Consider the following 12,897-nt stretch of genomic DNA (forward strand, 5'->3'; position numbering starts at 1 on the left):
CAGATCAACCCTGGGATCCAGTGGTGCCTGCCTGCCAGCGGCTGCAGCCAGCAACTGCAACAAGCAGCACGGCAGCAGCCAGCAGTTGGAGCTAAGCCCTTGGTGGACCACGTCCACGAGGACCATGCCACTGCCCTCCCCTGCACGGAGGGGGACCTCCTCGCCACGAGTCCGCTCTGATCCTCCCTGCCAGGTGGTCCCCGCATGGAAGAGCCTGCTCGGCCCACGAGGGCACCCTGGGCAGCATTTACTCCCGGGCCGTCCGATCGGGAACCGACGGGTGGGCCGCGCTGGGCCCGGGGCTCCACCGGTTTTTAAATGCGTTTTTCATTCAGGTTGTAGGGGCAGAGCTGTTAATAAGGCGAAGATTGGAGGGCGGAGCGGGCAATCCAGCCGTCGACGGCGATCGGGCGGGGTGGTGGAGGTGGAAGTGGAGGTAGTAGTAGCTGAGGAGGTAGCGCGGAGCAATGGAGGTTTAATTGCTTCGGCGCCCTGGCTCTTTAATGGCCACTCCTTCCAACGCCTCCGCCCCAGCTTCCACGCGCTCGCACTGAGGGCTAGGGTTCGCGAGCGGCGCTCGGCGAGGAGGAGAGGCTGCGGTGGCGGTTCGGAGGCCGGCAAGCTCGTTCGTCGCCGTTGCGTTCTCCGGTGCGTCTCTCCCCACCTTCGGCGCCGTCGGTTCTCCGTTTCGCTCCTTCATTTGCGGGGGTTTCGATTTCGGTCGCTCGGATTTGAGCTGCAGAAATTGGTCGGTTTTGTTTCCCCAATTTTATTTTTTCAGCCGTTCGTTTATGGAAGGACATGCGAGCAGAATCTCTCACCGCGTTTCGGGGTGGGGATTTTCCTCTCGGGAGAAATTTCGATCCCGTTTTGTTTCCTTCCCACATGGAGAGGCAGTTTTTGAGGCGCGAAGCGCGGCGAGATCTGCGAGGACTGGAATAGTTTGTGATAGGGGATTCCTGCGGCGTGCCGGGAATCGTGTGGGCAGGCTACTAGGCGGGCGGAGGACGAGGCGGCACTGTGCAATCTGACGAGCAGACGGAGCCGAGCTGCCGAGGGGAGGCGGGGTCACCTTTCCCGTCTACAGTGGCGGCGAGGACGCTCGCAGCACAGGCGCGGCGCAGCGGTGGTGCCCCCGCTGCCGTCTGCCGGCCGCCCATAAAGGCTGCAACCTTTCTCTCAATCCGCGGCCTCGGGGTGGGTCGGGACCCAGCGCACCCAGAGCAGGGGAAAAGGCCGCCTCCTTTTACCGCAATCATCTTTACTGGTCTCCGGTCGTGTTGCTCGCCTTTTTGGTTCTGCCTGCCAAGCCAAGCACAGGTGCAGCGTCGAACTCTGGTCGTAACTGCCAGCGGCTCCTATCGCCGTTGCCATTAAAGTTCCCCCGGCGCGGTTGTTGTGTTGTTTGTACTAGGCGGGCATCACTTCCAGTTCGCTTTAAGCTGCTGCTTTGGCCGCTTCTTCTTAGGTTGGGGAGTTCTTGCTTTGGCAGTTGGGTTGGCGGCTTAGAGCTTCTGGATTTGTAGGCATTGCCGGTTCTCAAGAGGAAGGGGATGATGGTGGGCTCTTCCCAGCAGCAGCTGCTGCAGAGGAAGGGGAAGGCCGTGGCCGAGAAGGGCGCCACCACTGCGACTGCGGCGGAGGAGAAGGTGGTGGTGGCCGTGAGGGCGGCCACGAGGGAGATCTCCAAGACGGCCATCATCTGGGCGCTCACGCACGTCGTGCAGCCAGGCGGAAGCATCTTAGTGCTCGTCGTCATCCCGGCTCATACCTCTGGTACTGTTTCCTTTCCTTGCGCCTCTGTAACAACTATGCAATCAACTGTTATCCGCTGCTCTTTGTTTCCCTATTTGGCTTTTGTGTTTGCTATATTAGAATACCAATAAGTGCTCTTGTGCACGTTTGCTTGCGCTACTAATCATAGCCACTTTAGTTTCAATGATCACCTAATTCCATGGACTTTGTTCAGTAGAATCGTCAACATTTGCTGAGGTTGTGCACTAGTTGCCTGAAATATCTGCACCTCTCCTTCATTTCAGGCAGGAAGTTCTGGGGCTTTCCTCTGTTTGCGGGTGATTGCGCTAGTGGCCATAAGTCTATGTTGGATCAGAAATATGATATCTCAGAGCAGTGCGATCAAATGATGAAAAAGCTTGATGCGTATCATAAAGACAAGGTTTGGAGCCGGAGCTACTGCTTATTTAGATGTTTAAATAACTCATCGTGTTTAATTTATTGCCATTTCTGTAGATAATTGTGAAGACTAAGCTTGTTTCTGGCTCTCCTTCTGGTGTTGTGGCTGCCGAGTGTAAGCGTGCACAAGCAAGCTGGGTTGTGCTAGACAAGTAATGGTCAACTCCTAAAACAATATTTTCTTGAATACATCCTACTTCCATTCATTGGTTTATGTTTGCTTAATTGTATGTTGCTGCTGCTCAGGGAGTTGAAGCATGAAGAGAAGCGTTGTGTGGAGGAGCTTCAGTGCAATATCGTTGTAATGAAGCGTTCTCAGCCTAAAGTCCTCCGATTGAATCTTGTGCGATCTCCTGAGAAAGAGTCTAAATCAACCTGTACACTTCCACCTGTGTTGGATGGTTCTACTGGTAAAACCGCTACTGATATTAAGGAGGCACATAATTCAACTCGAGGACCGGCTGTAACCCCAAATAGCAGTCCAGACTTGGAGACGCCTTTTGGAAGTAGTACTGAAGTGGGAACATCCTCTGTCTCAAGTTCAGATCCTGGGACATCTCCGTTTTCTGCTTGTGAAACAAATGGTTCTCTGAAGAAAGAGGTGCAAATAACAAAGGATCAAATTCAGCATTCGGATGTCAATATTTCTGATTCTGACAGTGAATCACCGAGCCCTCCTGCAACTTTCTCTGTTCAGCCATGGATGGCAGACATTATGCAGGCATCTGCATCCTCAAGATCACTTGGAAAAGGTCCACGGAAAACTCGTACTGCAACTGCGGATGTTTTGCTGGAAAAGATCTCCAAGCTAGATCTCCTGAATGAAATTAGTGCTATGAGAAGCAGGTCAGACTTAAACTTCCGTGGAGATGTTAGGGATGCTGTGTCGTTGGCAAGGAGTGCACCTCCTGGACCACCTCCTTTGTGTTCAATATGTCAGCACAAGGCTCCTGTTTTCGGAAAGCCTCCTCGGTGGTTTTCTTATGCTGAACTGGAACTTGCAACTGGTGGCTTCTCCCAAGCAAATTTCTTAGCTGAAGGTGGATTTGGGTCTGTTCATCGAGGCGTCCTTCCTGATGGCCAGGCAATTGCTGTTAAGCAACACAAGCTTGCAAGTTCCCAGGGTGATGTTGAGTTTTGCTCAGAAGTGGAAGTTCTTAGTTGTGCACAACATCGAAACGTTGTAATGCTGATTGGTTTTTGTGTTGAGGACAAAAGGCGTTTATTAGTTTACGAGTACATCTGCAATGGATCCTTGGATTCACATCTTTATGGTAAGAACATTTTCTCTGTTGCATTTATGTATATAGAACTGTTAGTTTTGGTTATGGTATACTTGCTGTGTGCAAGTTCATTACGCACCAACTACTTTTGTGTTCCTGATCTTTTACTTCCCCCACTGTCCCTGTTTCACTTTTTTGGCGCCAAGTGTCCTACAGAATTAGTGATGTTGACATAAATCTGTCTCTTAAGCTGTTCTTGAAATATCATTCAGGTCGTAATAGAGAAACATTGGAGTGGGCTGCGAGACAAAAGATTGCAGTTGGTGCTGCTCGTGGGCTGCGGTACCTTCACGAGGAATGTAGGGTTGGCTGCATAATCCATCGTGACATGAGACCAAACAACATCCTTGTCACACATGATTTTGAACCACTGGTATGGTCCTATCTCACTGATTGGAGTGTAAAGTTAAGCATTGTTCTTGTATCTTTGGCATTAGTCATCTTTCCATATATGTTGAAGATTCTGTATCTAATGCAATCATCAGGCAATACTTATATTGACTGGTGGTGGACTATAGTTTCCATTAATTTTTGTGATGATAGTTGGGTATTGTTGTTTATGGAGGCCAATCATCTTATTCTTTGCTATTACACTTCTCTGCATGATAGGACAGTCTTATCTTGTGCGGATCTTCTTTATAGATTGGTAAATTGATTATATATTGTCTGCTGAACTCTGCCATCATCCAATCTTTTTTTTCTGTGGTTCCTGTTGACCTCTTAATTTCATGGTATGATTGTAAGCTCCCCTATAATTCCCCGACAGGTTGGAGATTTCGGCCTGGCACGATGGCAACCTGATGGTGACATGGGTGTTGAAACAAGAGTCATTGGCACATTTGGGTAGATATTGAAATTTTATGACTTTATTATATGAATATATCATCATAGGCAGTTTCAACTTTAGAGTGCATCTAACGAGAGGATTTTATGACTGTCTGCAGTTATCTGGCACCCGAATATGCTCAGAGTGGGCAAATAACAGAGAAAGCTGATGTGTATTCTTTTGGGGTTGTGTTAGTGGAGCTTGTCACTGGGCGGAAGGCAGTTGACATTAACCGACCAAAGGGCCAGCAGTTTTTGACTGAATGGGTGAGTTAACTTATTTGATCCTAATTTCTTCTGAGTCAAGTCTTTTTCGGATGGATAAGGTACCCAATAATCTGTGTGGATTTTATATGTTCATAGGACCTCCACCCTATCTACAGAACTTGTTCTATATAACCTGTAACTTTGTGTTGAACTCATAATATTTGGATCGCACCAGGCACGCCCTTTCTTGGAGGCGTATGCAATCGATGAACTCATAGACCCGCGTATAGGGGACCGCTACTGTGAAAATGAGGTGCATTGCATGCTGCACGCAGCAAACTTGTGCATAAGACGTGACCCACATGCAAGGCCTCGCATGTCCCATGTTAGTGGCACCATCCTCAACTCTTATCATAACCACTGCTAAAACTAGATTATGTATGCTTACCCCTTCTATGTCTTGTGAAAAAGGTTCTTCGCATACTTGAGGGTGACATGGTCGTCGATTCTGGTTCAGTTACGGGCAGTAGTGATTCTGGGAGCAGGAGCTGGAGGATGCTGAATGAACAACAGCATTTCCATGAGTACAGCAGCCCGGGCCAACAAGATTCGCAAAGAACGGTCGAAGGGAAACGCTCCTACAATGCTTTGAGGGCCTCTTGGGACAGAGACAAGCAGAGCATCTCCAACAGATATTAGTGCTGTTCACATAAAGCAGTGGAGTTGAGATGTTAAATTCTGTATTATTCCCTCGCCCTACCTCCCTGTCTCTTTTTGTTCTTTTCTTCACTTGCTAGCGATTGTAGGCTGAGAGCTTTTGCTGATATATTGTGATGGTGTATAGTGGAAATGGTAATAGGTTAGCAGGTTACAAGTATATTGAGCTCCGAGGCAGCTCTTATTTTGTGTATGATGATTCGAGGAAATGCGGTGGCAAATGGCCTCAAGGCAATGGTTCTGCCGTTCTGGAAAAGATTGCATTGGTCCTTGTTATCATCACATTAGATCGAGGCCTGATGTCCCATTCAAACCAGCCAATTTTCCAATGTAATTAGATTTTGGCTGGCAACTGCCATTACACTAGATTTTGGTTGACAGCAGGAGCAATTATTTGTGATTTGGATCTGGACGTGATTGTTATACTGTTGCTCACACTTTCTTGAAAGTAGCCCTGCTGCACGTACAGACATACTGACATACAAAACCGGGGCGGTATCTCCACGCTGTTCTTGTCAGTCATGGTGTTGCGTCCGTCGTGCTACAGGTAACACCGCTGGTACGCAATAATGCCACATGAGTGAGTGGTTGGCCTTACAGGACAGGCCCCGAGTCAGCTGCATAAACTAGAGTTATCTTCTAAACCCTGACCAACGGCAGATGGCACCACGGGAATTTCAGGATTCACCATCCCATTCATACAGCCAGCGACCCAGCAAGCGCCAGAATTGCTGCACGGCGCTCCTTCCCAACCAGTCGGCCATGGCGCCCTACCATGTACTGTAACGGCTGCGTGCGTCTCGCTGCAGGCCTGCCTCCCTGCTGCTAACGGCGAAAAGATGCTGGCCATGTAGCTCCGCGTTGGCCCCGGCCTTCTGCTCTGCCTGTTTCTGCGGCGCTCGCCTCGCTCGCCGCAACAAACGTCCAGGCCGGCGTCGCCGTCGCGCGGACACATCACGTCGCGGCATCGACTGCATGCCAGTGGCTGGTTGCCACTGCCGGACCATCGCTCATCATTTCCTGGCGTTCCTATGCGCCGTGCCAGAGGCCAGAGGACGACGGCCGGCCAGGGGCCACGGCATCTCCGCTGCCGCCGTGCGTACGCGTACGCCGGCTCGTAGCAACTCGTGTAGTGCTCCAGCTAGCTACGGTGGCTGGCTGCGAGTCTGCGAGCAAGGAGGCCACTGTGCCACGGCGTGGTGGTCCGTGCACGGGCGCGCAGGCAGAGAAGAGCAATCATGGCGGAACAGGGGGTTGCCTTGGGCTGTTTGACCGGTACGGTGGTCGCAACAGCCACAACTGGCTGGACCGCGCGGTCCACCCTCCGTCCTTGGCTCCTCTCGCCATGGGGGCGTGTGCTACTTGGCAATGCAAATAGGGCAAATTTGTTCCTGGACATTCTTGAATGTTGGTTTTTTTCTGATGGACATCTTTCAAATATATCTTTGTCAATGGACATTTTACCTTTGTGGTTATTTGCTGATGGACACTGGAACTAATAAAATATCAATATTTTGTTTGGAGGAGAGAGAAAGGGTGTGCAAAGTCAAATTTGCCCTTAGTTCAAGTGGGGTCCACATGGCATTTTTTTACCAAGATGTAGAACGGCGATATACAGGATTAGATTTTTAGGATTTTATTAAGGCTGCCACTGGATGGTGAATATGGAGTACTGTTATGGGGTTTTATGTAAGATAGTGAAGACACAAGAATTGTCCAATAATTACAATATTCCTCGAGGGCCTTTTGTAAAACCTCAAGATCCAATCCATGGAGGCCGGCGGCTCCGAGTCTCTAACGACAGCGGATGACCTCGCCGGTGCTTCAGCGGGCGGGGCCCTCGTGCGAGCAGCAGGAAGGAGGAGGAGGGGGTCTTGGGAAACTCTCCGGCGAAGTTCCAGCTGCAGAGGCAAGGAGAGGTGAGGATGGTTGACTGTGCGCCTGTGCCGTTGCTGCCGGCTGCCGCCGCAGGACCTCGCGGGCACACTCCACACCTAAGGATTGCGCACGTTAGACCTCCTCCAATGGTACGAGCTAGTATATAGCTCTAAACACTTTAGAAGATAAATTTTTTAATGATCTAGTTCTTAGTACATAGCTCATAATATAAATGACTCCACACATCATTCTCATGTAATCTTAAAGTACGTGTATGAGATTATTTCTTGATCAAGAGATAACTCTTCTCTTTCCTATTAAAATATGAGAAAATATTTTATGAGGTAGTTGGCATGCAACATTAAAGGAGGCAGAAGTGTGCGGGACCTGCGCAAGGACATGGACGGCAACGTCGTCTAGGATGCTGAGATTAGACGACGTACTGCTGCATTGCTGGGCATGGCCTCTGCATCTTGCTTTTTCTCTTGCTTGCGAGATGTCAACAAGTGGCTGGTGCAAACGAACTATGGATCGTGCTTAGCAATAGCTTCCAGCATCCAAGTTGAGGGATTACCTCGGGCCGCGCGCCTATGACCGCGTATGTCCTGGCTGCGGGCGTGTACGCGTGTGAATGGGAGAAAGAGCAGTGGAGGAGGAAGAATACCGAGATGAGAGAAAACTGGTATGTGGGCCCTACCTTCCCAAGGGCAAAATAGACTTTTACACCCTTTCTCTCTCCTTCAGAAAAGGATATGAATAATTTATTTGCTTTGGTGTCCATTAGCAAATAGTCACAAAGAAGTAGTGTCTATTAGCAAATACAACATCGAACAATGTCTAGCGGCATAAACCACATTTCTGTAGTGTTCCACGGCAAAATTACCCCTGCAAATATGCTTGGGATTGGCAAGGTTAAAAAGGAAAATTCGGTAGCAAAAGAAAAGAACGGTGTTTTATTGTTTCACATATCGAGGGTCTAGGCAATAACGAGGGTGACAAGCTGCCTTGGTTAGTGACGGCGGGGACGGAGTGACAACGTTGGGAGCAAGGTGGCGCGGTGAGGCAGCATGCAAGAGCCGCGGGGTCAGGGGTGCGGGCGGAAGGAAAAGAAGAGAAGGTGCTAGGACTGCTTGCCAGCCGCTATAGGAGAAGAAGAAATTGGTGAGGGGCTAGTGGTCGACTAGGAAACTGTTGTTGGGCTGACTGGGCTTCACAACGTGCACAAAAGATAGATAGGTAAGCTGGGTGGTAGCCTGGCCGGCGTACCGCGTACATAGTGATACCGTGAATTTGCGTAAAATAGGCATTTTGCCCCTCAATTTTGCCTCGAGGGTCAAGTTCGTCCCCTTTCAAATCAACCAATCTAGTTCCTTAACTTTCATTTTTCGATCAAACTCGTCCTTATGCTGATACGACACTCCATACTAGCATGAGGCTAATGCGAAAAGTCTAGTTATTCTTCCCCTCCCTAATTTCTTATGTCGTGTAGTGTTAGGCAAATTTTCTAGCCGCTGGATACTCATTTTAATTTGCAATGGGTAAGCTTTGTAGCTAGGGTAAATTAAAGCAGTAGAAAAAGTTAAACAAGTACACGTGCAATGTTCCAAATTAAAGGACTACTAGTAAAAAAAGTGATTGCTGTCACATATTTGTGTCATATACACCAGAGATTGCTAGGAATGCTACCTAATATATAAACATACATAAAGAAAATTCTTGGAGCTCAGTATATATCGAAATTCTTGGAGCTCAGTATATATCGAAGGAGAGACAGAGATCACGGGTTGAGTTATGGAGCAGGAAATATTCCACCACGATCAGTAGAGAGTAGAGTTGATGCTGACGGAAATTGAGGGGAAGAAGAAACCAAGGGCAAAAAGGACTTTTCGCGTTAGTCTCATGCCAGTATGGAGTGCCATATCACCACTAAGGACGAGTTTGACGAAAAATGAAAGTTGAGGGACCAAATTTACCGATTTAGAAATTGAGGGACGAACTTGACCCTTGAGGAAAGTCGAAGGATCAAAACGCCTATGTCATCGAAGGCCAAGGCACTACAGGCAAGTTGCAATAATTACCAATAAATTCATCTCTTATTTTTATTATTTCTTTTGCTCAATTTTATTATTGCAATTTATTTTGAACAATTAAATTCCTAGAAATTGAATTGTATCTTGTATCCTTAGGTTGCAAACCCTCACCTAGTTTTATGAAGAGTGGAAATATGTTTTCTCTTGTGCTACTAATTAATTTTAGTGTTGTGATTTTAGTTGAAACCGCTAATTCACCCTATCTAGTTGGTATCCTAGATCCTACTGGTGCCATGTGTGTCTAACGGCTAACTGGTTTGAAAAACCGGAGGCTCCGGTTTTAGGACCGGAGGTTCTGGTTTTCTACTGACGTCTAACAGCTAATTTTTTAGGGTGAAGTATTTATACTCCACGCCCTCTCCTGTTGCAAGCTGTTGTTGCTGAGGTTGCTGGTGTGCTTCCTACCTATTGTAAGCTAAGTTAAAGTCAAGATAGCTTTTCCCACCCTGTTTGTGAGGTTGTGTGATCATAGCTAGATCTTGAGAGTTGGGTAGTAGAGAGGAGCTATTTGTGAGCATTAGAAGAGCACCCAAACCCTTCAGTACTGGTTTGCCTTGTCAAGTTTCAAGTGAAATGTTTGTTAGTCTTGGAGGTGTGCCTCCTAGATGGCTAGGTGTCGCTCGGGAGCCCCCAAGGTGTGGCGAGCCACGGGAAAATTTGTGCAGGTCGTGCTTTGCCTCCGCAAGGGAAGAAGCTAACTAGTGAAGTGGGAAAGTGGTTGAAAAATACCCGACTCGGTGGAAGGGAGTTGGAAAAGATTCGTATTCTAATTAGTTCCTCAACGAAGATGTAGGATTCGCCTTGGGTGAATCTGAACTTTGAAACAAATCTTTGTGTATCCTCGGTTGTTTGCTCATTACTTGCATTCATTGTCACACTTGTGAATTCAATTGATCTACTCGGGTGTTTGTGTTTGTGAAGTGCAGGAAACCTGTGAGCCTACTGAGAAACACTCCCTGAGCTTACTCTACAAGTTTGGTTTCATCTCAAGCTCAATTGTAATACATTATTTTGGGGGTCACTCTGCCGAGCCAAAACCGGAGGTTCCGATTTTGAAAACTGGAGGTTCTGATTTTGGCAGAGGTTGTTTTAGTCTGCAGCTTTAAGTATTAAATTTCAGATTACGCCTATTCACCCTCCTCTAGTGACACCAAGGTCCTTTTAATGACCTACGCACCCATTCCAACATCAAAGTAACAGCTGTAAGTCCAAACAACTAAAATTCTGCTATGTGCTTACACTTGAATCAAAGGATTATTGTGTAACAGGTGATTCCTAGCTTGATAGGGAAAAGTGATTACCAGCTGTTACTCAGATTTCACAGTCAACTATTCAATTAAAAACTGTACAGTTCAACCCAAACTGGGTTGTTTGTTGGGTAGCTCTAGTCCAATTATCATTATATTCGACATACGAAAGGGTAAAAGAAAATCTCCATAGATATGCAAATGAACATTTACATCAGTTACTAGCTATTACATTGATTCCTCACATCAAATATTTAATTAAAGATACAGTTCAACCCAGCCTGTGTCTTTATTTTTGCCTAACAATGGTTTAGTCATAGTTGTATTCGACATGTGATAGCTAAGCAGATCTCCAAATATATTTTTATAATGAAAATTTACGTCCATGCATTAATTATAAAATATGACCGTTGTACCAACTTTTGTCGGACCCTAGACTCCACTATAAAAGAAACACCGGGCTGGGTTGGATTCAAACTCTACAACAACCTCCCATCTGTTATAGTCTGTCTCTTTATTTTCACTATGGCGTCATCTCGTAGCTTCTTCTCCTCAAGGCCTCTCAATTCCTCCAATGGTTTTTCCACCACCAACCATATTGGATCTAATGGTCATATGCTCTCCATACGCCAGCAACAAAGATTATTGTTGGAAGCGCAGGAACGCAACATCATGATGGGGCAAGAACATCTTCGTCAGCCTCGTTCTCTTGCACCTACCTTCTCCATAAAGGTATGATCGCGCTCTCACCATATTTCACCCTACAAAAATATCCCTATGCATAGAAAATTTATGATGCATTGGTTATTTCTTTTTCAGCCCCCGACAGATGTTCAGAATTACTATCCTTACTATGTGGGTACTACACGTAGTATGCTATCTAGTATGCTACAACCATATACCATAGATGGAAGGGAACGCACAAGGGGCTTTGCACCTATAGCAAACCCAACTCATGTTGGTGGTCATGCACAACCGGTACCAACCCATCTAGCCATGCCTAAACATGCATCAAGCAGCACCATTGCTGGTTTTGACAATAAGGTCTGACTAGCTATTCATAAACCTAACCATCCATATTTTCAATTTATCATTATTTTTATTTGTGTATTTAATTTGCAATTTGTAATAATTACACTGTAAGTTTGCAATCCAATGCATTTGTTTGAATGTTTCTTATAGAAACTGAAGAGGAAAGCTATGACCGTAGCAGTACCACCTGGACCATCCACCGATGTTATCCTTGAGTCAAGAATAAATGCGGTCTTCGGTTCTAACAAGAATTGTCAGGTGTAGTATTTTAACCTTATTATATGTTGTTTATGATTGTTTAGATGTTACAAATTCAGATATACTCCTTTGGAATTTTAAAAGACCGTGATTAAGCTATTAGTTAGATTGTACCTTTTTCGCAATGAAAAAAGCGAATATTTTTAAGGTCTGTCACTCTATCACCCTTGAAGTAAAACATTAAAAAATTTGAAAAAAATTCATCCTATATGCTACTTTTCACAAAATTCTGCAAAAATCATTACCAAACTGTACGAGTATGTATCTCATTCTTTGATCTATAAAACTGTGTTATGCCTTTATCGATAACACTTCTTTTTAGGGAATGTATTTATATTTCATTTTAAAAAAATATGTAGGAGGTACAGATGCACATAGCAAAGAAGAGGAATACAACCATGACTCCGTTGCTTATCATTGAAAATGATGCTGATGATGCTGTGGAGAGGGTTGCAAGGGAGATTAAGTTCTTTCCTCTAAGCTTTAATCATGGGTTACCTAGCAGTGATTCTGAGTTTTGTCATTATGAGATGTCATCCATGTTTGGGGGTGCATCTGATGTGGAGATGGATTTATCACTGAATCTTTCCTCTTCGAGTGGCGAATCTGGCATCAAAGTGGATTTGTCCTTGAAGCTCTAGAACCTAGGCCCCGAAGTGGTGCATGTTCATGTTGTTCTATTCAATGGATTGTTGTTTGTTGTCATGTTTTTGCTATAGGCCTAAGAATAAGATTGCTAAACATGTTTAATTTTTTAGTTATATGGGTGTTAAACTTGTTGGTTTTGGTAATGTGGCATGTCTTATCATATGTAATGCAATGATTATATTATTTTAAGCTCTCAATTAACCCATTCAAGCAACATGAGTTTCTAAAATTTCTTGTCCTTTGGGTTGTTAGTATAATTGGCTGTACAAAATACTTTGAAATGATTTGCAAGTTCCAGAGTAGACCAACTACGAAGACTCGACACAATTGTGAGAAACTCGACCCAAGAAGTGTCTGGAAGCAAATTTCATTACTACCACCTCATTTTGTTTTTATTTTTTTTGCTTTCTAGCTATACCATGTTGATTTGTAGTGTTCACACCACTAGATATAAAGTTGAATATTGGAAGCTGATGTAATGTAGATCCGAGCAAAAATGGTCCACACGGGCAAAAAAAC

At 45.8% G+C, this 12,897-nt stretch overlaps 1 protein-coding gene across 2 annotated transcripts; it reads left to right on the top strand.

The window, feature by feature from the left end:
- The first annotated feature begins 424 nt into the window (after positions 1-424).
- On the top strand, positions 425-5,507 carry LOC117857499 (inactive protein kinase SELMODRAFT_444075). 2 transcript variants are annotated; one of them, XM_034740186.2, is made up of 10 exons: positions 425-648; positions 1,527-1,776; positions 2,040-2,176; positions 2,251-2,345; positions 2,440-3,467; positions 3,689-3,849; positions 4,243-4,319; positions 4,421-4,568; positions 4,744-4,893; positions 4,980-5,507. In XM_034740186.2, exons 2-10 carry the CDS (start codon positions 1,554-1,556, stop codon positions 5,205-5,207), a joined length of 2,247 nt encoding a protein of 748 aa, XP_034596077.1. In that variant the 5' UTR covers positions 425-648; positions 1,527-1,553; the 3' UTR covers positions 5,208-5,507. The 2 variants fall into 2 exon arrangements, with proteins under 2 accessions (XP_034596077.1, XP_034596078.1); XM_034740187.2 differs by lacking the exon at positions 425-648 and having other exon boundaries at positions 719-1,776.
- The last annotated feature ends 7,390 nt before the right edge of the window (positions 5,508-12,897 follow it).

The sequence above is a fragment of the Setaria viridis genome, chromosome 5 (assembly GCF_005286985.2).
Source record: "Setaria viridis chromosome 5, Setaria_viridis_v4.0, whole genome shotgun sequence".
Lineage (NCBI taxonomy): Eukaryota > Viridiplantae > Streptophyta > Magnoliopsida > Poales > Poaceae > Setaria > Setaria viridis.